This window comes from Myotis myotis, unplaced genomic scaffold, assembly GCF_014108235.1.
Source record: "Myotis myotis isolate mMyoMyo1 unplaced genomic scaffold, mMyoMyo1.p scaffold_m19_p_9, whole genome shotgun sequence".
Classification (NCBI taxonomy): domain Eukaryota; kingdom Metazoa; phylum Chordata; class Mammalia; order Chiroptera; family Vespertilionidae; genus Myotis; species Myotis myotis.
Genome location: NW_023416401.1, coordinates 29,670,265 through 29,696,337, shown reverse-complemented (window position 1 = coordinate 29,696,337; position 26,073 = coordinate 29,670,265). Strand labels below are relative to the sequence as shown.

Below are 26,073 nucleotides of genomic sequence, written 5' to 3'. Positions count from 1 at the left end.
AACGCGGGGAGCCCGGTCCCATCTCTCACTGGCTGCAGAGATCAGAGCAAGGCCCCCCATTCCATGGGGCTGCTTTCTCCTCTGCACCAAAAGTTTAACCAAAGCAGCCCCCGAGTGGAGGACTCTGAACCTCACTCCTCAGAGGCGGTGGAGACGGCCTTGGGGAAGGAGAGGTGAACTCAGGCTACATGCTGCTCCCTCAACTGTGCAGTGAGGCAATGCGTCCCTGGCCATTGGCACAGCCCCAGCGCTAAGCTTTCTTGGAAAAGCTGCTGTGAGCTGCTGGCGGATACAGTACTGACTATATTAAGTGCTTAGCTCCAAACAAGACATGGAGCTAAGGGCTTGCAGGAGTGCTTACTGTGCTCTGGGCACTATTTTAGGTGTTTATGACTCTCACCTCCTTAAACCACACAATTCCTCTGTGATATGCACACTTTTGTGCTCACCATGGGGATAGGGAATCCATAAAACAAGAACCAATCACTATAAAAAAAGGAGCGCTCAGAGAACAAGAAAGAATTCTTGAGAACTTAATAATCTTCATGAAAACCCAAAACAAGATTGAATAGCAGAATGGACACATCTGAGAACCAAATCAAAATGACAGATGGAAATCATAAGAGAAAAACGTCACAATGTCTACTGGAAGGAATTGAATTCACATTCAGAAATGAAGATACATCAAAATCACCTCCTAAGCTTGGGCGGAGGGTGTTCATGAGTGACAGGGAGTTAATGAGTCACTCCTGCCTGGTTAAAGTCCTCAAAGTTTAACGTGTGTTTTCACCTGGAGCCGAAAGTTTCCATCCCTTTCCCCAGGGTGCCTGTCCTGTGAGTTAGGGGATCGCTGGCATCACTTGGCTCTGAGCAAACCACCAGGAACCAGAGTGGGTGGGAAGTCATGATCCCACACACAGGGCAGGCTGCACACATAAGCAGGGGTCCGTGCAGGGGTCCTGGACTTACCAGCACCCCAGCCTGACACTAGCCATTCACCAGATTCAGGGAGGGATTCCTTGTTGCTTAAAAACACAGTAAGGAGCCCTGGCCAGTTTGGTTCAGTGGATAGAGCGTCGGCCTGTGGACTCAAGGGTCCCAGGTTCGATTCCGGTCAAGGGCATGTGCCTTGGTTGCGGGCACATCTCCAGTAGGAAGTGTGCAGGAGGCAGCTGATCGATGTTTCTCTCTCATCGGTGTTTCTAACTCTCTATCCCTCTCCCTTCTTCTCTATAAAAAATCAATAAAGTATATATATATATAAAAAAAAAACACAGTAAGGAAAACAACAGCCCAAGTGGGAAAAAGACACAAACAGAACATGCATATGGCCAGTGCGTGCACAGAAAAAGTCTTACCCTCACCGCAGATCAAAGAAATACAAATTAAAACAGGATATCCTTTCATCCAGTTGACAAAAATATTTAATGTCACGGCATTGTTGGAAAGTGGTTAAATGGGCACATTTCCAGAGGCGCCTTGTAATACATCCATTGCTTTTGAGTTGGTAAGTCTGCTTTTAGAAGCCAATCCCAAAGAAATGGTCAGATTTGCAGTCAGATTTACATACAAATTTGTCTTTCCCAACATTACTTAGAACTGAGAAAAAATAGACACCAGTTGATGTCCAACAAAAAGGAAAACTGATGATGAACTATGTCCCAAATGTGCCGTGGAATATCATTTATCTACTTAAATCAGCTTTTTAAAAGACTACTTGCATGAAAGTTAAAGCAAAAAAAAGCAGGTGCAAAACTTTATGTAGAAATTGTTCTATAGATGATTATGAAAAGGAAAAATATATTCATAGAAAAATTAGAAAGATATAGAAGTTTTTATATTGATGATTTTTTAAAATATGTACTTTGAGTGATGGGATCACAACTGATCTCTTTTTTTTAGTGTTAGATTTTTCACTTTTCCAGATTTTGTGCAATAAATGTATATTTCTTTAATAACTAGAAAAAATATGATTTTGTTATATGTCTGTTTTGATTGTGCAACTTAGTATGTTATTTTTGAAATAGTTTTTTATTAAGTAAACTAGAGGCCCGGTACACAAAATTCATGCACTGGGGGGGGGGGGGGAAGGAGGTCCCTCAGCCTGGCCTGCATCCTCTCAGGGTCTGGGATCCCTCAGGGGATGTCTGACTGATGGCTTAGGCGGAGCTAGCCTAAGCTGTCAGTCAGACATCCTTAGCACTGCCACAGAGGTGGGAGAGGCTCCCGCCACAGCTGCTGCACTCGCCAGCCATGAGCCCAGCTTCTGGCTGAGGAGCACTCCCCCTATGGGAGCACACTGACCACCAGGGGGCAGCTCCTGCATTGAGTGTCTGCCCCTTGGTGGTCAGTGCACATCATAGCGACCAGTCATTCTGCCATTTGGTCGATTTACATATTAGCCTTTTATTATATAGGATGTTCTCACTGCACACAATATCAGAACAAACAGACAAGTATAATAAAGAAAAATCTCATTTATAATAACATCACAGTTAACATTTTCTTACTATCTTACAAAAATGGAAACATTGTTTTAGTGCCTTTTTAAAACAAAAATTGCGTCTAAAACCACATAAAATTTACCATCTTAACCATTTCAGTGTACAGTTCAATAGTGTTAAGTATATTCACATTGTTGTGCAACCACTATCTCTAAAATTTTTCATCTTGCCAAACAGAAACCCCTATGCCCATTGAACACTAACTCCTCATTCCTTGGAAACCACCATCCTACTGTCTTTATGAGTTTGACTCTCCCAGGGACCTTATATAAGTGAAATAATACAATACTTGTCCACTGTAACTGGCTTATTTCAAATGTCCTCAAGGTTCATCCATGCTGTAACATGAGTCAGAACTTCCTTCCTTTTAAAGGCTGAATCACATTCCATGGCATGGATAGACCACATTTTGTTTATCCGTTCACCAATAGATAGACATGGGGTGCTTCTGGAGCCTTTTTCAAACAGAAGAATGTACTGTGACTTTTTTCTATGCCAATAATAATAGATTGATAGCAGCCATTGTTAGAAGTTGCCTAGTATTCCACAGAGGGACCTGCACCATAATCTATTTGGCAAATCCATTCTTGAAGGGTGTTTATTTTGTTTCCAACTTTTCACTGTCATATAAAAGCTGCAATAAACTGCCCTAGTGCACATATCTTTGTATACCTATCCTACTCTTCTGAAAGATAAATTTGGAAAGTGAGATTATTTATTCAAGGGTGTTTTAGATTTGTTTGTAACCAACTCCTCCTTCAGAAATCAGATCAACTTAGATCCCTGCCATCAGTCTATCCTAATCCCCATTTCACATATCCTCGTCAGCACTGAGGATTGTCACTTTATAAAAAGTGACTTTTTTGTCAGTTTTTGCCAGTGTGACAGGTTAAAAAAAAAGTGCCATTGTTTTAATTTTGTCTCTTGGATTATTGATGAAGTTGAATGTTTTTATATGCTTATTTATGTTTTACTGGGGTTGTTTCTTTTGTGGAGTGCCTGTTCATAACATCTGCCTGCTGTAGTAATGCTTATCTTCTCCTTACTCATGTGTATGAACCCCTGCAGAGGAAGGAGACTTGAATTTTGAGCACCATATATGTGGCCAACCACGTTTTTGCGTTGCAGGATTAATTTATATTTATGCATATAACCCAAATGCAGTTATGGATTCTGCCTTCAGTGTCATATTTAGGAAATTCCCCCCTTTCAGAGTTATCTATGGATTTAATCACGTTTTCATGCTGTTTCTTAGTAACACATCATCTTCTAGAATTGTCATGGTTCAGTGTTATTACCCTCTCTTGTCCAGCTGGAACTTATTCTGATGGGTGTATGCTGAGATGAGGACCTCACCTACATCTAAAAGTCAAGGCCAGGCCAGCCCTGGATGCCTGTCCTTCCCTCCATGTTCTTCCCCCCTCATCACTTTCTCCTAAAATGCACTGGCCTTTTACACGACCCCCACCTGCAAGAAGAGAAAAGCTCTCCTGCTCTGAAGGCCGAGCCCTACCGCACAGCCTTTCCCAGGTGCATTTGCTGTTCCGAAGAAGATTCGGGAGAGGCTACCAGGTAGGGGGCCCAGACGGCGGCATTTCGGGCACTGCCACCACCCCACATAATGGACAAGCCATCATGGGACAAGGAACGTCTCCTCCCACTGGCCAGCCAGCATACGTGCACTCTGCCCGTGGTTTGGGATGGTTATCAGTGTCAACTGCACGTCAGTCTTTCAGCAGGTGGACTGCACAGCCTCATTCCGTCCTCACAGTAGGTATTACTATCTTGATTTCTCAGCTGAGATGCCGAGCTGCAAAGAGGGATGAGTCTGATGACAACTCACGAGCAGCAGAGGCGGGAGGAGGCTCCCCTGGTGCACACCTCAGAGCTGTCTGCTGGTGAACAGACCTGTCGCCTGCAGCAGGGAGCTGGGGGGAGCTCTGGCTGTCAGGTTAGGCTGAGTTGGATCCTACCAGCTGTCAGGGCTGACAGGGGTGGAGGAACAGAGAGGGCACACACAGGGCACAGGGCCAGCTAGGGCCCTCAGCTGTCCCTGCCTGACCCCACTCCTCTGAGTCCCAGCCCCCACCCAGGGTTACCAAGGGTACAAGGCATCCTGGGAAAGTTCTTCCCTGAAATCAATCTGTTCCAAGCAACAGAGTTTATTCATTCATTTATTTACTCACTCAGCAGGCATTTATTGAGCACTTACTGTGTGCCAGACACTGGTCTGGGGATAGAGTGGTAAACATGAGAAGTGAGGACCTACCTTCTGGGAGCTTTTACTCCAGGGGGGATAAGCAAGGAGACAAGAGTGACGTTGATTACTACCAATGCTAGTAAGTGCTGGGAATAGTTAGTGCTCCTCATCTAGCCACTCCTTATGTCCTCTTAGAGATTCTAATAAAACAATGCCCCGTGAAAGACAACAGGAAGAGGGAGGGAAGCTGCTTCAGGGAAACCACCCAGGGAGGGCATCGCTGAGAAGGTGATGTTGGAGTCGGAAGGGAAGAGTAGAGGGAAGGGCAACCCAGGCCCTGGGAAGAGCAGATGCAATGACTCCACGGTGGGAAAGAGCCAGGATGTTTGAGTCACTGTCAGGAGGCTAAGCTGTGAGCCGGATGGACATGGGGGTAAGGTGGGAGCCATAAAGAGGGCCAAGGGGAGGCCAAGGATTCCCGGCCCACAGTAAGAGATCACCTCCGACTCAACCACACAGCCCCCTAGCCCAGGCTCTGGCAGTAAGCACTGATGCTCTCCATTCCCTGCCCCTTCTAATCTGCTCTAGTGTCCTTGGAAGAGAGGGAAAAGGGAGAGAGAAAGGGAAGAAATGCAACCCATCAATTAACCTCCTGATCAGCTAAGGAATGTAACTGACAATGTAACCAACACTATGTAGATGGTAATAAAGATTTGTGTTTGTATTCTCGGAGCAACAGGAGTCCACTGAAGTGTTCAGGCAAGAGAGAGGCTAATGTCGGTTTTTGAGAAGACTGTTCTGCTGTTATATGCAAAAAAGGGCTGTGGGGCATGTCAGCCAGCCAGCATCCCGGAGGGACAAGACAATGCACTCAAATGGGCTGAAAAAGCAATTAAAGACAGGGCTCTTGACAGAGGAAGGGCAGGTGAAGGGCCGTTTAGCTCCCAGTTACTCCCAGGCCTGGCTGTGCCCTGCCCTACACCCCTCCCCTGAGCACAGTGGGGTGGGGGAGGTGGTGGTGGACCAGAAGTAGCTGGGGACTGCAGTGGGGAGGTGGGGTGTGACAGTAGGATCCTCCTCCCCACCTCTCTCTGCTCCCACCACCCATTGCCTGCCTGCCAGAGCCTCCAATCGGTCAAACCAAACCGGACACCCAGAGTGAGACTCAAGGGGCCTCCAGAACACAGCAGGGGGCAGAGGAGGGGTGGCAGGTGGAGATGTAAGTGGCCTGGATAATATGGATGGCAGAGGCTTGGATGTGGGTGAAAAAATGGTTTTGTTTCCTCCATAGTGGCTCCTAGAGAGGGGGGGGGGGAATATATATATATATATATATATATATATATATATATATATATATATACACACACACACACACACACACACACATACATACAGTGGGGCCTTGACTTACGAGTTTAATTCGTTCCGAGACCGAGCTCATTAATTACTCTATCAACTCAATGCAAAAAATCGGCTGAGAGACAGCTGGTATCTCAAAAAACTCGTTAGTCAGGACACTTGTAAGTCAAGGCCCCACTGTGTGTGTATGTGTGTATGTGTGTGTGTGTGTGTGTGTGTGTGTGTGTGTATATATATTGAATGTCCACATTATTATGTCCTCCTGACATTTGTAGGCAAATTAGCTATAATTTTGCGCTGAAGTTGCTAGAGGGCCAGACCATTATAAATAGGGAAGCAGGTTGTTTACCACGACAGTAGAAGTGACTTTTTTCTGAAGATATGGGTAAACAATGCGATTTAACAGCCTTTGAACGTGGGATATATATTATTATGAGTGGCCAGATTATTATGACCACCTGATGTTTGTAGGCAAATTAGCCGTACACTGCATCATACGGGATATGGAAGCCAAAGGCCTGTTCGAACACCTTTGCTGTCTGCAGTCACCAAGATAAAACGTCTCCAATTCGCACAGGAACACAAGGATTGGACAGTCCAGCATTGGAAAAGAGTCATGTGGTCCAATGAATCATGTTTTCAGTTGCATCATGCAGATGGCAGAGTGAGAATTTGGCGGAAACTGCATGAAAGCATGCACCCCACATGCATGAGTACAGCCCTTCAAGCTGGTGGGGGCAGTGTTATGGTTTGGGGCATGTTTTCCTGGCATGATTTGGGCCCTTTAATTCATGTGGAATAACATCTGAATAGCACAACATACCTAAGTATCGTTGCTGATCAACTTCATCCTATCATGTTGATGGCGTATCCCAATGGAGATGGCTTCTTCCAACAAGACAATGTGCCATGCTATGGTGCTCATATTGTGCAGGAGTGGTTTCAAGAACATGAGGGAGACTTTACCTTGCTTAGGTGGCCCCACAATCACCAGATCTCAGTCCAATTGAGCATTTGTGGGACGAAGTTAAAAGAGCCATCAGGCAGCTGGTTCCACAACCATCAAATCTCACAGAACTGGACAGTGCTATTCATCAGGCATGGTGTCAGATTCCTCGCATCACCTTTCAACATCTCATGGAGTCAATGCCAAGAAGAATCGCTGCAGTATTGGAGGCAAAGGTGTCCCAACAAAGTACTGATGGGGTAGTCATAATAATCTGGCCACTCATCATAATATATATCCCACATTCAAAGGCTGTTAAATCACGTTGTTTACCCATATCTTCAGAAAAAAATCACTTCTGTCGTGGTAAACAACCTGCTTCCCTATTTATAATGGACTGGCCTTCTAGCAACCTCAGCATGAAATTATAGCTAATTTGCCTACAAACATCAGGTGGTCATAATAATCTGGCCACTCAGCAAAGCTGTGGTGAAGAAAGAGACAAGATGGGGTCAGGTGGGGTGGAGATAACAGGTTCCAAGGCACCAAGGCCTGGGGCCAACTCATGCTCCAACACAGATGTGTGGGCAGGGATGACATCCACAATACCTACAGGTTGGAGCAGCGCTGCCGGTGAGAGGTGCCCCTTCCTCCCGTTACTAGGTACAGAGCTGGGCCCAGAGTAGTGGGGTGGCTGGGCATCGGGGCCTTGGCTGGGGCGGGGCTCTTTATCCAGACTTGAATATGTTCCTGGCTGGTCCATCTGTGCCAGGGCGTCCTGGGTGTGTCACCTGGAAGGTGTTAGATGGGATTATGTTGGGATATTCTGAGGATAAAACAGAAAACAGAGGCAGAGTTCAGCCTGGGGTGGATGGAGGAAGACAGGTGATGCTTGTCACCTCCCCCACCCCATTGTGCTCAGGGGAGGGGTGTGGGGCAGGGCACAGCCAGGCCTAGGTGATGCACTTTCTGACAGTCATTTGCCAGATCTCTTTATTGCTCCTGCCAACGCCAAGTTGTAACCCGGAAGGGGGTCCTGGAATCCAGTTCACAAAGTGCAATCAGCCTTGTTAAAGACAAAAATCAAAGAAACGGAAAGGAAAAAAACTACCAGAGTTCATAGCAGACGGCAAGGTGAGTACTGTTCTGTGACACCTTCCTTTCAGGCTTGCACTAGACCAGTGATGGCGAACCTTTTGAGCTCGGCGTGTCAGCATTTTGAAAAAACCTAACTTAACTCTGGTGCCGTGTCACATATAGAAATTTTTTGATATTTGCAACCATAGTAAAACAAAGACTTATATTTTTGATATTTATTTTATATATTTAAATGCCATTTAACAAAGAAAAATCAACCAAAAAAATGAGTTCACGTGTCACCTCTGACACGCGTGTCATAAGTTCGCCATCACTGCACTAGACAATGGATTCCTTAACTTGGGTTACAGACAAGAGAATTAGGGAGTCACTGCATTTGCAGGCAAATGCCCTCGCTTCTCTTCTCCACCTGCATATCACACCCCAGACGGCCAGCTCCCCAGCATGTCTGGTCTCCGTCCCCTGGGACCTGGGCAGACTCTCCCCCTCTCTGCCTTTCCCCTCCTCTGGCTCAATGCTTCATCTTTGCCTGTTTTTGTTTCCATTTTACTGATAATGACACTGAAGTCCAGAGATGGAGCATGGCCTGTCCAGGGCCACCTAAAAGGATCTCCAAGCCCCTGCACTGCCTGAGCACACAGGCCAGGTGCCCAGGGGCGCCCCAGTGGGACAGAGTGGGAGGGAGGGAGGAGCAGTAGGAAGGGAGGCACACTCCTGGGGAACTGAGAGTAGGTCGGAGCCTGGAGAGGACCTACCTGACTCCTTGGGCTTTGAGACCGTGAGGATCAATACACAAGGGCAAGGAAGGGCACCAAGGAGACACCAAGTACGACCAAGGCTCTATTCTGGGTGCTGGGCAGAGGGCAGCGAGCAAAACCAACATAGCCCCTGCTCTCGACATTTAGATAAATAACTGCCCGGAAGGAAACTTCTTTTTTTTTTTTTTTTTTTTTTGCCCATTTTTTCAAAATTTTATTTTATTGTTTAAAGTACTACAGAGAGTAGTACATATGTCTTCTTTTTTTTCCCCATTGACCTTCCCCCAGCCTCCCCTACCCCCCAGCACACGCCCTCACCCCACCCACCCAGTGTCTTGTGTCCATTCTTGTAGTGTGAGTGAAGAAATCGGTTGGAGATAAGCAGAGGCAGCAGGAGGCATAGCTACTAGTAGACTGGGATGTCAAGACAGGCATGTGAGTGGAGGCCCAAAGGATGATAGCGCTTAGCCAGGCTGAGAGTCACAGGAGAGCATCTGTGGCTGAGATGCTGAGAGCATCCGTGCCAGGCACGTGCAAAGGCCCTGAGGTGAGACAGACTAAGAGAAGGCCAGTGTGTCCAGAGCACAGTCTGCCAAGGAGCCGGTGCAGGTGGTGCAGTGTAGATCAGCAGGAAGCAGCGGGGGCGGGGGCGGGGGGGTGGGGGGCGCGGAGATTCTTTCCCTCACTGACACTGACTCACTTATTCAGCACACACTTGTGTGCTGGTACTGTACATGGCCTGGGACAGGCCTTTCCCAAGTGTCGTCATCCGTGTTTGTGGCGTTTATTCCATGGTTTTGCCAGTGATTTCTATCTCCTGCAGGATTGCTCTCTAAATCCCAGTCTTTTCTTTCAGCCACCTGTCTGCTGTCTCCACGTGGGTGCCTCTCAGACACAACCAAACCTCAGTTATTCCCCTAACAGTTGTGGAACCCAGGACACCCATCTCTCCGCACCCCAGCTCCATCCAGAGCTGTGGGCCTTGCTCAAACGTGCATGACCCCAGGACTGAGCACAAGCTCTGTACACAGCAACGTCTGCCCCTGCAAACAACACCCCTGCCTCTCCCAGGCCTACGGGAGCACACCCATGGCACAGGTCCCTTTGGGAGGGTCAGGCCTGGGAACAGGCTCCCAGTTGTCTGGGCAGGGAACTCTGAGGCCTAGAAACCTGAGACATCGCCCACAACACTCCCTCTTTTGCCCCGGCAGTGGCCTAGCGGCCTGTCGCCTGGTCTAGCCGATGCTCTTCCTGTCTCTCATTTCCATGGTTCCTGGGGCCAGGTCCAAGCCACCCCTCCCTCATCCTAGGACAGGGCAGCACCTCCTCTTCCCACGTCTACTCCTGTCCACTTCAATCCATCCAGTTTTGGGAAATTTTAATTAGATTAAGTCTTTCCCACTTAAGTCGTTTCCCCTTGCACTTGGAACCACATGAAGAGTCCAACCCCTGTGGCCACACCACAACCCTGCTCTCAGCTCCAGCTCCCTGGCCACGGTGCATGCAGCACAGCCACCATCCCCACAGCTCCTCCTGTCCAGATGTGGGGACTGCTCGCCCCTTCCTTCCTGAGTCTAGGCCAGCGTGTGACTCACCTTGGTCCACAGACTGTGCTGCTCTGAGCCTGGGGCTCACCAGGCCTAGCAGCTTCCTCTCACACCCCTGCTCCGCTGCGTGGGACAGGCTCAGGCTAGCTCTGGGGAGCAGACGCAGGCCTCTCACCCGAGACCTCCAGGGGTTCCCACCTCCAGCCCACCTTCCAGTCGACCTCAGACGCACCAGTGCATTCAGTTGGTTCCAGCCCGAGACCCACTTGGCAGAACAAAGACCAAATGGCTGACCCACCGAATTGGGAGCAAAACCAGTGGCCGTTGTTTGAGCACTCCATGTTGGGGTGGTCTCTCTCAGTGCGGAAGCTGACACTGGTGCAGGTCCTCAAGCTGGCCAAGGCCTTCCCAGCCTCAGGGCCTCCTCACAGGCTTTGCCCACCTCCCCAGCCTCACCCTGATCATGCCAGCCCGGCTCCATCTCAGCTTTACTCCTCAAACACCTCCGTAAAAAGGCCTCGCTGACCTTCCTCTGTGTAAGCTCCCTCCTCGCCCCTCTGTGGCCCCATCGTCCCAGCCATTGCATATACCTCGTGCCTTCCCCCTCTTGTTCCCACCCCCCACCCCCACCCCCAGCCCCCATGCCTCCCATTTCCTCCACAGTCAGGGCGAGGCCAGCAGCCCAGACAGGGCCTCCCATCCTGTCCTTTCTCACTCGCTGTGTTTCATTCCTTCATCAGAGGAACCTCCCTCTCCCCTGTTGGGCTGTAACTCCATGGGGACAGAGACCATCTCACAGCCCCAGCTCCTTCCTCATTCCTGACACAGAACAGGAGCTGAATAAACATCAGCTGAGTGAATAAATGACTGAACAAATGAACTGGATCTGAGTCCTCCACATGGGAATGCATCGGTGAGCTAGAGTCCTGCTGAGTGACAAGCAGGCCCAGAGGCCTGGCAGTGAGAGTGCTTGCAGAGCCCAGCGCTCTCCCACCTGCTCTGGGCCCGCCCGCCCAGGTGCTCAGGCCCTCACCAGCTCCTTCGCCTCATGGCCTGTCCCAGCGGGTCCCTCACCGTGTATCTAGGACTAGGCCACTTTCCACTCCGTACACTGCTACCTCCCTGCCCCTCAGTCAGGATCCTCCTTCTCTTGGACCATTGCCACAGCCTCGAGAAGGCCACCTGAGAAGTTTTACGGACAGCATTGTCTAAAAAGCAGGGCGCGGGAACGCATGGCTAGGATGATCCATTGGTGAAAGGATGCAGGTCCAGCTGCAAAGCTGAGCGTGCTGAAGAGATGGCGGGCAGGACACGGTGGCTGGTGAAGGGAGGCACTGCGGCCAATCTCTTTGTATCATTGGGACGTTAACACCCGCAAAGAATTCGTGCATTTCCTGTCTATCTTTTTAAAAACAGCATTTTGAAGTGTCTACGAGTCCACGGGTGGGTGTGGAGTTCGTCCTTACCGGGGTTGAGCTAGGTGGTGTTGCTATTGGTTGAAGAGGTGCTGTGCTTAGAGTTAGAAGACTGGGGTTTGGGATTAGGGATGGCATTTGCACAAAAAGGCCCTGCAGAGTGGGAGTAAAGGCGCCTTGGATTAGTTAGTGTTTGGGGAGGATGGGGTTCAAAATGTGAGCCTGAAGTCAAGTTCAAAATAAATTCAGACTCTGATGGAGCCAAGGCTAGGAAGGGCGGGGGTGGGGTTGGAGTTTGAGATAGGATGTCGCTTTCCCAATAAAGTTGGAAATCAGGCGATTAGAAGGGGAGGGCGTGTGCCTCTGGCCAAAGGAACTGCTCAGGCTTTGAGACATCCCCATCCTTAGCCCCACCACCACCCCAACACCTTCCTGCAGCTTGGGAAATGTGGCTGCCTCAGCTCTGCAGCCGCAGGAGCAGGGAGGACTCCTGACCCCGCGCTCAGCGCGTCCCCCCAACCCCACCCCGGAGCCCACGAGCAGGGCCAAGGTCGCGGAAGCGCTGTTTGCAGGTCTCGCTTTGACGTGCACTCGCTGCGCAGCGTCTTCTCAACTTGTTTACAAGCCTGCGTCACCGGGGAACCTTTCACCACTGCCTGGGACAAAAGGTTCCTCTTTTTAAAGTCCACTTTGGTCAGAAACAGCGTTCACCAGGGCCCAGTACTCCAACTGGTGCAGGGCGACACCCCGTGGTGGATTCAAACAGCGCACACACCCATTCCCCCTCACCCATTCCCCACTCGCTCACCTATGATCTGCCCATCACACATCATCTATGCGTAACATCCATTCACCGTCCACTGCAGGCCCCCTCCGCATCCATTCACCACATATAACTCAGCCACTCACACACTTCCCCTCCGCCCAGTTACCAACCCACTCACCCCTCCCCTGGATTTCCAGCCTTCCATGTAAATGTTTTTCTAGTCACTATCCATTCACCACCCTCTACCCCTTGACTCATTTGACTAATATCTATGAAGCACTTTCTGTGTGCTAGACCCTCCACAAAGCACTGGGGTCAAGGGGTCACAGGACAGTTCTTGTCCTTAGGGGACCCACAGGGCCGCAGAAGAGACCACCCGCCCACCCCCGCCCCCCACACACACAGAGGCCCTTGTGAAATGGCCACAGCACTCACAGAACACTATGAGGACGTATCGCCCAGGTTTGGGGTCAAGGACAGCTAAATGAGCAAACAATTTCTAAGCTGAGATTTAAAAGGGGCTGGGACAGGCCAGGCAAAGAGGAGGGAGGAGGCCAGAGGCCAGTCCCCTCGGAGTTCACCTCAGCGTGGACTCCGAGCAGAGGCTGTGAGGAGCGGAGGGGAGAGAGGCCACCCCTCCGAGGGCGTGCACGTGCCCCGGGCACCTGTGCCGCAGAAGAGTGCCTTCTACTTTTAAACCACTTTATTTTTTACAGAAATAATACATTTCTACAACTTCCTTGTCCCAAATAGAGACCAGCAGGGAAAAAAGAAGAACCCGCAGAGCGAACACTGCGGTGCAGGTGCACATGTGCATCCACCTGTGCATCCACCTGTGCATCCACGGGCAGCCGTGCCGTGGGCCTCCGTGCTGGACGGCAGGGTGGCTATGAGCAAGGCCGCAGCCCTCGGGTCTCACAGATGCCCCACTGGGAGGATGTTTTGAAAGGGAGAGCTATGGGTATAGCAGGCGCCATTGGGGACCAACCCATTGTCCATTCGAATCTCCCCATCTCCTCGTTAACACAACTGATGGTGTCCAGTCACCTGCCCTTGTCCCTGGGGCCATAGGCCCTGAGTCAAGCTCTCCCGCAGCGTTCCCACCTCCACGCCTGGGTTGGCTTTAGGCGCGCATAAACAATACTTTTGCTAGGCAGACATGACAAGCAGTGCTCTGGGGAGCCTCTCATTATCTGAGGTGATATTGCCTTATCATTTAAGTCACTTCCTGTGGGACTTTGTTTCTGGCATCAAAATGCAACCTAAGTGATATTAGGAACTATTGTCGAGAAGTTCCTTATCCTGGGCTCCTGAAGCTAAGTGACACCCTCCCATGGGGCACAGTCCAGAAGGTGTCACCCTGCCACCTCAATCTCACAGTGGAAGGAATGTCCTTCCCCTCATACCTGGGCCCTGCCCCTGGCTGCCTCAGCACCGTGGTCCATCCATCTTGCCCTCTTCCTTCCCCTCGTTTCCTTCCTCCCTCCTGCTCTCCCTCCCTGCCTCCCTGCCTCCCACCCTCCCTCCTCTGTCTCTTTTGTTTCTCTATGCCCTGAAGCATAGTTTAGTCTCAGCCCCTCTTCCTGGCTGACCACAGTGCCATATAACAGCCTGGGACCCCCACCCCCGCCCCACCCCACCCCCAAGCCTGAGGAGCCCAGGCACTGAAGCACCACCTCTGATCCAAGGCTAATGCCACTTTCCCACCCAGTGTGCTGTACCCTCAAGCCTTGCAATCTGGCTCCTGGGCTGTAGCATTGGGTCTGGCTTTGATGACCTAGTCTCCACACTGTGGGTCACTGCCAGTCTCGCCCCTAAGAGGGCAAGATAGAGTCTTGGCCGAGACCCTCATGTGTCGTCTTTCTCATCACCCATCCACACTCTCCCCACCCCCAGTACTTCCTGAAACTTCTCTCACCCACCTGCCAACAGTCTTCTATTTGGCAAAGACTATGAATACATTTCAATCTCTTAGCCACTGGAGAGCATTTCTTCTTTTTAGCGTATTTATTGGGCTATAATTCACATAACAAAAATTTTACCCATTTAATAGGCATTTAGTAAAGAGTTGTGCCAACATCACCATAATCTAATTTTAAATATATGTTTATCGATTTCAGAGAGAGGGAGGGAGAGGGAGAGATAGAAACATCAATGATGAGAGAGAACCATTGATCGGCTGCCTCCTGCATTCCCCGCACTGGGAATTGAGCCTGAAACCTGGGCATGTGCCCTGACCAGGAATCAAACCGTGACTTCCTCGTTCATAGGTCGAGGCTCAACCACTGGGCCATGCTGACCGGGCACCATAATCTAATTTTAGATACTTTCATCACCCAAAAGAAAAGCCTACATATCCCTTAACTGTCACTGCCACGTTATGCCAAACATCATTCGATCCCCAGCCCCTGGCAACCATTAATGTGCTGTCTATGGATTTGCTTACTCTGGACAGTTCATATAAATGAGAATCAAAGATATGGGGTCTTTAGTGACTGTCTTCTTTCACTTAGAACAGTGTTTTCAAGGTTCATCTGTGGTATGGTATTTATCAGGACTTCATTTCTTTTTATTGCCAAATAATATTACATTGTATGGGCATGCCATCTTTAGTTTATCCACTCATCCATTTATGGAAATTTCAGTGGTTTCTACTTCTTGGCTATTATAAAGAATGCTGCTATGAATATTCATGTACAAGTTTTTGTGTAGACATATGTTTCATCTTTCTTGGATACATACCTAGGAGTGAAATTGATGGATCATATGGTAACTCTATGTTTAACTTTGTGAGGACCTGCCAGACTGTTTTCCAAAGCGGCTGCACTATTTTACATTCTCACCAGCTGTGCATGAGGATTCCAATTTCTCCACATTCTCACCAGCTAGTGATGTCTTTATTATAGCCATTCTAGTGGGTGTGAAGTGGTACCTCATTGTGGCTTTGACTTGCATTTCCCTAAAGATTAGTGAAGTTGGGCATCTTTCATGTGCTTATCAGCCACTTGCGTACCTTCTTTGGAAAGTATCTACTCAGCTTCTTTGCCAAGTAAAAAAGAAGGAAATCTTGCCATTTGTGACATGGATGGGCCTGAGAGCTAAGTGGAATAAGTCACACAAAGAAAGACAAAAACTGTATGACCTCACTTATGTGTGAAACCAAAAAAAAAAAAAGCTCATAGATGCAAAGAAAAGTTGTCCGAGGTAGGAGTTGGGAGAGAAGCAAAATGGATGAAGGGGTTCAAAAGGTACAAAATTCTAGTTATAAAATAAACAAGTCCTTAGATGTGATGTACAGGATGGTGACTCTAGTTAACAACCCCTCAGACCGTAATATAATATTAGACAAGCGTTCTCTGAGGCCCAAGAGATGCCAGGCTGTGTTACCCACCCCAGGTCCCTCCCAGGTCATTACTGATATGTCCACTTTATAGAAGAGGAAACTCAGACCCAGAGCACTTCAATAACTTGCCCAAAGTCACATAGCCAGTGAGGGACAGAGCTGGGAGTTGGACCCAGCCTGGACTCATGCCACTGCCATCCTCTTAGCCATCATGCTCTCTCGCCTGTCTTATGAGTATCAGTCAGTCTTCGGTCTGGAGACAGAAGGACACATTTTCTAGGAGGTTTTCTTTATAACCTTCTAAATAACTCACAGCCAAACCAAAGGCAGAAACACACTGACCAGAGAACGTGTCTTATTGTGAACTACACCATTGGACTTCTTGGGCTTTTTTCACAGTATATGCATAATTGCTTTTTGGTAATTATATAAAGTTATAGAACAATTCCCGGTGAGAGGCAGTGTGTGTCTGGCTAAGAGCAAAGATGAACTCCCCTGCCCGCGAATCCCGTCTCTGGCGCCCTGGCTCTGCTGGGCACATTTGTCAGCCTCACAGTGACTCGTCTCCTCCCTCGTGCGATGGTGACAGGAATAACAGGACCTACTGCCCTGGGTGGTCTGCGTTAAAGGGGCTCCAGCACAGAGAACAGCGCCTGGCACACAGAAAGACCATGGAAGGGCTCATGGGAAATTCACAGCGGCCCATAAACTTCCTGGTGATAGCAATGAATTGGGAGTATGCCTCGTCACTCTTCTCTCTTTGGGTTACCTCTTTTCAAGATTCCTCAAAGTCTCATCAGAACTTCTGGTGCTTGAGGTAAATCATTTCAAAACTGTTCAGTGACTGAGGTAGGAAAGCGAAGTACTTGCTGAAATATAACTAAAAAAAAATCTAACTTCAGTTCGCAGCTTCCTGTGCTGCTCGTCTGTGGCAGTTAGAAGGGAGGTAAGACTGTAGGGACAGTCAGGGGCCAGATCATCGAGGACTTTGGGTGACAATGTAAGGAGCCTCTATCCTGGGCATTAGAGGAGACACTTGTCTGTTTAGGGCAGTGGTCGGCAAACTGTGGCTCACGAGCCACATGCGGCTCTTTGGCCCCTTGAGTGTGGCTCTTCCACAAAATACCATCTGCGGGCGCACACGTACAGTGTGATTAAAACTTCGTGGCCCATGTGCAGAAGTCAGTTTTCGGCCTGGGCGAGTCTGTTTTGAAGAAGTACTGTTGATATTTGGCTCTGTTGACTAATGAGTTTGCCAACCACTGAGATAGACGAAACAAGTATACAAGACGAGTGTGGATGGGAGAGTTGGAAGGGGTCAACTTCAGCGAACGTACCTCAATCAGATTGAGGACGTTTTTAGCAAAGGCCAGCTTAGGAGTACCCTAATGAAGTGAATAACAATGTACCTACCTATATAGTTTAAGTTTAAAAAATTCGGCTCTCAAAAGAAATTTCAATCGTTGTACTATTGATATTTGGCTCTGTTGACTAATGAGTTTGCCGACCACTGGTTTAGGGTATATTAACACAGCTGCGGTAATAAACACTCCCCCACGCACAGATGCACGCACGTGCACACGCACAAATCACATATGTGGCTTAACCAATAAAACTTCCTTCCTCCCTGTACAAAGCCCATGGTGGATGCTGTCACTGCCAGTGGGACGCTCTCCTCCACTGCTGATTCAGGCATCCCCACTCCTCCCACCTTCAGGAGCCCCTCCATACTCACAGCCTGGCTCTCCCCCCTCACCCCACCCTTTGGCCCACAGGCCCCACCCCGCGACCAGTCTCCCCACCCACACCACCTGCCCTGGGCAGAACGAGGAGAGGCTAGCATTCTCACATTACTAGCCTGCAGACCCCTAAATGTCCTCAAAGACAGAACCCTGTATCCCCAACTCCTAAGAGCCTTTATCTATCCCTAAATCTCCTGGATGCATGGGGAAAACCTGGTAACCGTGGTCAGAACCCAAGGAGAGGTCTCTGGCTGCTTTTTGGGGACCTGGGCCCAAAGTTTCTGGGAAAGAAATAAGACCCTAGTGCAGTGGTTCCCAGTGTGGGGCACATGCCCCACAGGGGCAATTTGACTTTTAATGGGGGCAATTCGAGAATGAGTTATTAACAGTGAATTTTTTGCATTTCTATGGTTCTAGGGGCTTCATATACAGTATATAAATATATATTGTAGCATGTTTATGCATTTCAGTTCTCTATTATGTTTTGAAACTTTGCCATTTTTTCATATCACTTCATATTATTTTTTAAACAATTTCTTAGTGATTTCTTCCTCAGTACTTCAGCTGTCCTTTTGTTCTTTTTTCTTTTTCATAGATGCCATGTTCTTTGGAAGCTTGTTTAGACCAAGTTAATGGCCTTTTAGGCTTCCTCCACGTGAATAGGAGTTCACTTTTTGAATAAGAAATATAAGTCACTGAGGGCTCACCATGGGGGGAGGGGGGAGAGGGAGAGGGCGTCCGGATTTTAGCGATGCTTAGGTGGTGCGTGGCCAAAACCAGGTTGGGAGCCACTGCCCTCTGCCTGTAGCTCAGCAGCTGGCGGATCTGGCGAGATAAACACATCCCAGCTCTTTATCACCTTGGCCCCGCCCCTCTGTTGACTGACAGCTTGTTACTGTGTCTTCATTCCTTATCTCACACAGCCTCCGGAGCAGTGGTTCCCAACCTCAGCCAGCTCGGGCGTCCCGGGAGGGCTGGCCTCAACGCAGATGCTGGCTCCGCCCAGAGCTGCTGCCCACGGAGCCGGCGAACACTTGCTTCTCTAAGGAGTTCCCGGCATTTCTGAAGCTGCAGGTCCCAGGACGACGCTTTCAGAGCCGCCCCTGGAGGAAGTGAGGTCCGCGCTGCAGAAGGGACCCTTACAGGCGAAGGCGCACTTTGAGTCAATGAATGGGGGGATGAAAACGAGCCGGAGGACAGTGACTATAATGAAGGACAGAGGAAGGACACTCCCGTTCACCAGACCCCATCTTGGGCCCGGCACCGACCCGGTGGCGCCCCAGGGAGTCTGGGCTTCGCCCCTAACCCCACCCTGCGGCCCACAGGCCCCGCCCCGCAGCCCGCCTCCGCGGCTTTTGTGACGTCACGACCTCAGGGGTCAGGAGAATGGTTGCTGTGGCAACGTAAACCAAAGGCCCGTGCGCTCTGAGCCTTGGAACCGCGGCGCGGAAGCTTCGGATCAAGCCCGGTGCGCGAGGCTGGTGGGTGCGCCCAGGGCTGTGATGTGGGGCGCGCGGGGTCAGGGTGAGCTCTGGACCAAAGCGCAAGACCCCTTTTGCAAGGCTCCCCGCCCCTCCCTCCTTGTCGCCATACTTGCTTTATCAGTCACCTAGACATCCCTCTGTCCAAGGTCCCCGCCGAGCTGGGTGGGGAGACAGGTCCTATTCACCCGGGCCTCCCTGGATTCCTGTCCGGGAGAACCGAGCAGGACTGTGGCTGGAAGGCGCAAGCTTCGGAGTCAAGGGATTTTGGACTGGAATCCCAGCTTCGGCCCTTCCTGGCTGTGGGACTTAGGACACCTCTCCGGATCTCCACTTTGTTTCTTCCTTTGCAAAATGAAAAGACATTCAATGTTAAGGACGTGCCAGGCGCTTTGATACAGCTCAGAAAAGACACCTGTTCTCATGGGGCTTAATTCTAAGGGCAATACGCTAATTTTTTAAAAAGAGATAAACGACAGTGGGTAATTGCAGAGAAGAAAATAAAGTGAGGTCAAATGGGGATTCGGGTAAAGAACCCACTTTAGATTGGGGATGAGGATGGCTTCTCTGAAGGGGTGACCTTTGAGCTCAGATCTGAAGAGAGTGAGGGAGCTGGGTGTGGGAGGACAGTTTGGACTGAGGAGGCAGCAAATGCAAAGACCTTGGGGCAGAGCATGGTTGGTGTGTTCTAGCGACAGATAGGAGCCAGTCAGAGAGGGGAGAGAGGATGGGGTGGGGAGTGGGAAGAGAGGGAGCTGCATGTGTTGGCCCCATGGTGAACCCTCAGTAAGTGCCAGCTGTTCTCAGCCCTGGGGTGGAAGGAGGCTGTGGGCCTGGAGACCATCTGGCTCAAACTCCGTGTCATTCCCCAGGTTGGAACCTCCTCTAGCCCAGGTCCGGTTTTGCAGCAAGCCCTTGTTCCTCTGCAGGAACGTCCAAGCTCCTGTCTACGATGGTTTCCAAGGTCATGGCAAACATCAGTAAGTACCCAGTACCCAGCTGGCATGGGCTCTCTCCGGGCCCACAGGCAGCCTTGGGAGCCTGGGACAGTGAGGTCTAGACTTAATCCAGGGTTCAGGTGATGCTAAATCAAGCCGTGAGGCAGAAATCAGTTTGCCAGGTTCCTTAGAAACCCCCTGTACCAGAGTCCTAAGGTTGCCAGGACAAAGTACCAAACAGACTGGTGACTTAAACAGCAAAGATTTATTGTCTCGTGGCCTGGCCCTTGGAGTATACCTATCTCCCAGACCCTCCCTTTCCCTTCATCAATCCCAGCTCACCCTCCCCGACACTGGTCCCAGAGGACCAGTTCCCTGAGCTTTCCACCAAAACACACCTCTATGCTCTCCAGCAGCCCCCACCCATCTGCCCTCAGGGCCGGCTGCCCTCCCAGGCTGGCATAGACTGGAATCTCCAAGCTACAAAAGATTCCCGAGTTGGGGCTGAAGGAAGCATGGGGCCAAATGCCTCCTTCCCTGTGGGTATATGTGGAAGAGAGAACAAGGAAATGGGGGTCTCTGAGGGCCCAGCCCTGATGGAAGAACCTGGTCAGCTTACAGCAAAAGCACTGGCAGGCCAGGAAGAAGACGCTTAGGGCCGTGACCTGTATAACCCCGTGCTGCTCTTTGGGGAAAAACTGAAGGGTGTGCAAGGGAAGGCGCCTTGTGTGTGCCAGGCGTGCGTGCTAGGAACTTCTGTGGCCATTTTCTTGCACGATCCTTACAACTTCCCAGCAAAGTCAGCATGACTATCTCAGATGTGGAAACTGAGGCTCAGAGAAGCTGAGTGGCTTGCCAAGCTGCAGACAGGTGAGGATGCTGGGGCTGGAGCCCTGAAGTGTGCCAAGCCGGCACGGCCATGGGTGAGCCTGAGCGGGTGAAGGATGGAGAAAAGACAGACAAGAAAGCTAGGCGCTGGGTGGGACGCTCCTCTCTGATGGAGAGACAGCGCCACAGCCTGCAAGCTGAGTCTTTATTTTATAGCCAGATTCCACGAGGCAAAGTAAGGGCGTAGTCAAGATGTTTACAACGTGGATTTCGAATCTACTCAATTACATGCACCTGATCAGCCTTTGTTTACGTGCTGCACTCTCACAGCCCATATCACTTAGCCATGTGGGACCACAGGTTCGGACCATAGGTTCAAGCTTACAGCCATAGCCCCGGCTATAATTGTGCTGGGACTTGCAGGTGGTTTTGCCACGAGAGGATCGTGCCCTCTCATTAGTCCCAGGCTTGAACCTGTCGAACGCTATAGCCACTTTCCTCACTAAAGCATGTCTGTGTCTCTCCCCGGCCTCACACTATGTTCACAGCTATCACAAAATAGGTCATTTTCTGTGGCCCTCACTTTTGTGTCTCCCCAGAGAACAGCCTGGACTCCACAGATGAGAGCTCTCCTTCAGTCATTGAAGAAAAGAAAAAGAAACATAAGAAAAAAGGCAAAGGTACCTCTGGAGCCGGGAGCTGAAGTCCCAGGTGGTGGGGGGCACACTCTCTCCCTCAGTGGCAGATACCTTCAGACCTAGTCTTCAGTGTGAAGGGCAGAGGCCATGCTTCTGTTTCCATGAGGAGAAGGGTTACTGAGACCTGAAATAATGGGAACATAAAGTAGGATGTGTTCCTCCAGGAATGGGAACAGCTCCATATGGCTCCACCAATAGCAGTTCTACAAAATCACCCAGGTGACCACATCCCAAGTCTTTCTCCCACTGTCTTTATCTGTAGGGCTTTCAACCGCAAGGTTGTCACATGGTCACAAACTGGCTGCTGCAGATGCAGCCATCACATCTCATTCCGGGAGGGAGAAGGATTGAAGAGAAGGGCAGAACTGCCTGCCTGCCACTTTAGCCCTCCCTCCCTGGAAAAAGACCCTTCCCAGAATATCCACCCAACAATTTCTCACTACTTGTTGGGGGGGGGGGGGAGGGGGCGGGGGAGTTACAGGGCCATTAGGATCTGCAAGGGAGGCTGGGAGTATAGCTTTTCAGCTAGGCACATGGCTGCCATCTATTAGGAAGAAGGGTAGGCAGCTAGCTGCATATGCCTCATCCACTGAGCCCCTGCTCTGTCACTCTGCACCCTGGCTTCCAGGACTCCCGCCTGGTTTCTGTGCTGCCCCACCCCACCCCACCTCACCTCCAAGACTCCTGGGCTTACAGGCCTGCCTGTCCGGTCTTCCCGCAGAGTTGTGCAGATGTGAACATGTTCCCTGCACCTGTCCTTCACAGGCCAGCTCCCACTTCTCAGCCCACCCCGCCCCCATTTCCTCTTTTAATTATTAAAATCCCACCCTAGCTGGTTTGGCTCAGTGGATAGAGCTTCTGTCTGCAGACAGCAGGGTCCCAAGTTCGATTTCGGTCAAGGGCACATGCCCTGGTTGTGGGCTCGATCCCCAGTGGGTGGCATGCAGGAGGCAGCCGAGCAGTGATTCTCCTCATTGATGTTTCTATCTCTCCCTCTCCCTTCCTCTCTGAAATCAATAAAAATATATTTTTTTAAAAATAAAATAAAATCCCAACCTGCCCACAAGTAGAGACTAAAGCCCAGTGAACTCACATGAACTCACATGCCTATCACCAGATTGGGCAGTGGGCAAGATTTTGCCACTTTTGCTTCACCTATCCCTTTTCTCCTTTTCTTTTCAGTCTTTGACAAAATATAGGTGGCCCCAAAAAATGTATACACACACTTTGAATGATTACGAAGGCGGTGTTTATTAAAATACATGTCATTTTCAAAATTGAGCTATCAGCTGTTAAAGTGTATGTACATTTTTGGGGGGATACCTTGTATTTTAAAGTAAAATCCAGATGTGTCATTTCATCCCTGTATACCTCAATGTGCATTTTTCAAACACAGGAACATTTTCTTACAAGCCCACAATGAAGTTAACCAGACCACTGTCAGATTTACCCAATTGTCTAAGAAATGTCTCCCCCCAGAAGATTTCTTTTAATCAGGATTCAAATGAGATTGGAATATCTTCGGTCGCTTTTGATCTAGCACAGCCACTCCCCCACGACCTTACATTTTCTGTGCCTTGAGTTGTTGAAAAACTGGTGTTAATTATCCTGTAGAATGTCCTTTATGGTGGCTCTGCTTCCTGGTGCTGTCGTTGTAATGACAAGAACATCTCTGTTCCCCATATTTCTTCTAATTGGACACTAGATGTTTGATAGGATGGATCCATGTCCCTCTGTGTCCACAGACTCCTTCCTAGGTGGGCTGTGTGCTTCCTGCCCCCTTTCACTAGAAGCCCACACACCCAGCTGCCTCCCTGTTGGCCAAGCTCCAATGGTAGGTGCAGTGTTAGCCGCCTGACCCTCCATCACAGCTCCCCCTCAGCCATTCACCCAATAGTTTCTTCTGCTTATGGGTGCTTGTCCCCTCACGTAAGGGTGAGGGCCCTGGGTTTTGTATTTGTTTTGTTTCTTCACTGAGATATAATTAATATACAGTGAAAAGAACAAATCTCAAGTACACAGTTTGATAAATTTTTTTAGTTTTATTGCTTTTTAGAGAGGAAGGGGGGAGAGAGAGAGAGACATCAGTGTGAGAGAGAAACATCGATTGGCTGTCTCCAGCATGGACCCCAACTGGGAACCAAACCCACAACCTGGGTATATGCTCTGACTGGGATCGAACCCACCACCTTTTAGTGTACAGGAAGACGCTCCAATCCACTGGGCTGCACCAGCCAGGGCCAGTTGTAAATTTTGACAGATGTATACAACCTCTTACCCTCCACCCATTCACCATCTGGAGCATTTCCATCTGCTCAGCTCTCTTTCCCCCAAAGGCAGCTGTCTGTCAGGGAATCTGCTATCAAGGAGTCACTTTATTCGATCTCGGGCCTCACATGTATGGAACCACTCAGTGCTCCTTTGATCTGGCTTTCTTGACTTGCCATCATGTCTGTGAGACACATGCCGCGGGCGTCCCTGCTCTGTTGCTATGTGTATTCTGTGCATGCATATGCCAGCAATGATGATTCTCTCTAGAATCGAAGCACATTTGGGTGGTTTCTGTGGATTTTAGCCATTACAAATAATAGTACGATGCATTTGCAGTCAGATGAGTAGGGGATGTTTAGTGTTCCTGTGAAGACAATCAGTGTGTTAATGTGAAGATGAGCCCACAACCAAGAATGGCAATCATTTGAAGCCAGTCATCCCAGAAATGCAATTAGTTTAACATTTATAAACCAACGCGGTACATACCCCATTAGAGAATGAGAGAGCATTATATCATTTCAGTAGATGCAGTGTAAGTATTTGATAAAATTAAAAATATTTTGAATAAAAGTCTTAGCACCTAGGAATAGAGAGGTCTGATAAAGGGGACTGAGGTGGACTGAGGAGGGACCCCCAGAGACGTCCGCATCTGAACCCCCAAGCCTGTGACTAGGTTCCCTTATATGGCAAAGGGGACTTTGCGGGGGTGATGAAGGGAAGGGTCTGGAGATGGGGAAAGGACCCGGGACTATCCAGATGGGGTGCTCAGTGTCATCCCAAGGGTCCTTCTAAGAGGGAAGCGGGGGAGGGCAGAGGAGGAGGTGTGACATGAGAAGCAGAGGTTGGGGTGCAGGCCCTGCTCCCTCCTCAGGAGCCAGGCTAAGAACTGACTGGAGGCCCTTCTGACTTCCTCCCGTCAGTGGGCCAAGGAGCAGATAACCTTTATCCTTCCCATTCTGAGCGTAGCTCAATTTTTTCAACTCTGTGTTTTGAAAGGATTTAAGTCTTACAGAAAAGTTGAAAGAATAGTACAAAGATGCAGAATGCCCATGACTTTAGGCTTTTCCGACCCCTCCTCGGGATGGACTGCAGATGAAGGCACCTGGGCAGGAATGTCTGAGCAACGCGCTGGGCTGCCTCTGGAGAGAGTGCCAGCTCCTCTCCCTCCTGCCAATGCTCACGTGACGTGGGGCCGGCCAGGCTTCCCCACAGCACAGCCCCTTTTCTCTTGGGAATGAGTGTCTTGTGCAGAGGTATTTTGAGACGATCATAACTCTGAACCCCTTTAACGGTGCCCTCCTTTGCTGATGGGGGTGCAAAATGAGATAGACCTCCGTCCAAAAGGCAGGTCAGCATGTTTCCGAAGCCTGGAAACTGCCCACGGCCCTTGGCCTCTAGTCTCCCTTTGGAAAATCAGTTCCCAAGAACCGGCCAGTGGGGGTAGTGACGTCCTCAGGATGTCGGGGTGCTGTGAATTGTTACACATCCCAGGGCAAGTGCACCCTGATGACACGGTGTGTCACTGCAGCCCTTAATGTTTGCTTACAAGGTCCACAAAGAATTAGTAACTTCACAGGGAACTGCTGATGGTAAACTGTTCTTTTTAAAGGAATATATGGAATTATTAAAACTGTATGTTGAAAAGTACTAGAAGAAAACACCCTCAGAAATGTTACCAGCGGCTAATCCAAAGCGAAGTTGTTTTTTATTTTATCTCATTCTCTTTCACTTTCAAGAATGTTTTGTTTTGTTTTGTTTTGTTTTGTTTTGTTTCCAATGAACCCTGATTCTTTTCTATCAAGGGTAGGGGGTGGGGGGAAGCAACCATATGAAGTCCTTTGTTTGGTGCCTTTTGGCTTCTGTCCTCCCTGGCATGCTCTGAGCTGAGCTGTAGGAGCCTCTCCCTAAGCCCTGGGGGTGGGAGTAGCAGAGTTGGGGTCCTTAGTAGTCCCCACCTCCCAAATTCTTACACTGCCTCTCCAGGCCTCAGCCACATTGCCCTTACCCACCCCCAAGCCCAGTCTTCCCCTGGGCGGGGCGGGGGGCGGGGCGGGGGGGCGGGGTGCACTGGTGGAGACTCCTGCAAGGACAAAGCATATTCACCTAGAGCGCTCACTTCCCACTGACAGGCAGGCGCCTCAGCACTGGAGTCGGCAGGCTCTCACTCCTACCCCCC

The 26,073-nt window shown here is 49.7% G+C and overlaps 1 protein-coding gene across 2 annotated transcripts in view; it reads right to left on the bottom strand.

The window, feature by feature from the left end:
* Window positions 1-19,303: 19,303 nt before the first annotated feature.
* ZXDC (ZXD family zinc finger C) overlaps window positions 19,304-26,073 on the bottom strand; it is a 53,150-nt gene continuing 46,380 nt past the window's right edge. Inside the window, exons 9-10 of one of the 2 annotated variants that reach the window (XR_004969825.1) lie at window positions 21,613-21,750; window positions 19,304-19,507 (exon numbers count right to left, since the gene is read on the bottom strand). Coding sequence is in view for 1 of the 2 variants with exons in the window: in XM_036321292.1 (XP_036177185.1) it covers window positions 21,686-21,750 (65 nt within the window). In the remaining variant the exon portion in view is untranslated. Of the gene's footprint in view, window positions 19,508-21,611; window positions 21,751-26,073 lie in introns of those variants that run through there. The other variant, XM_036321292.1, reaches the window with a different exon arrangement.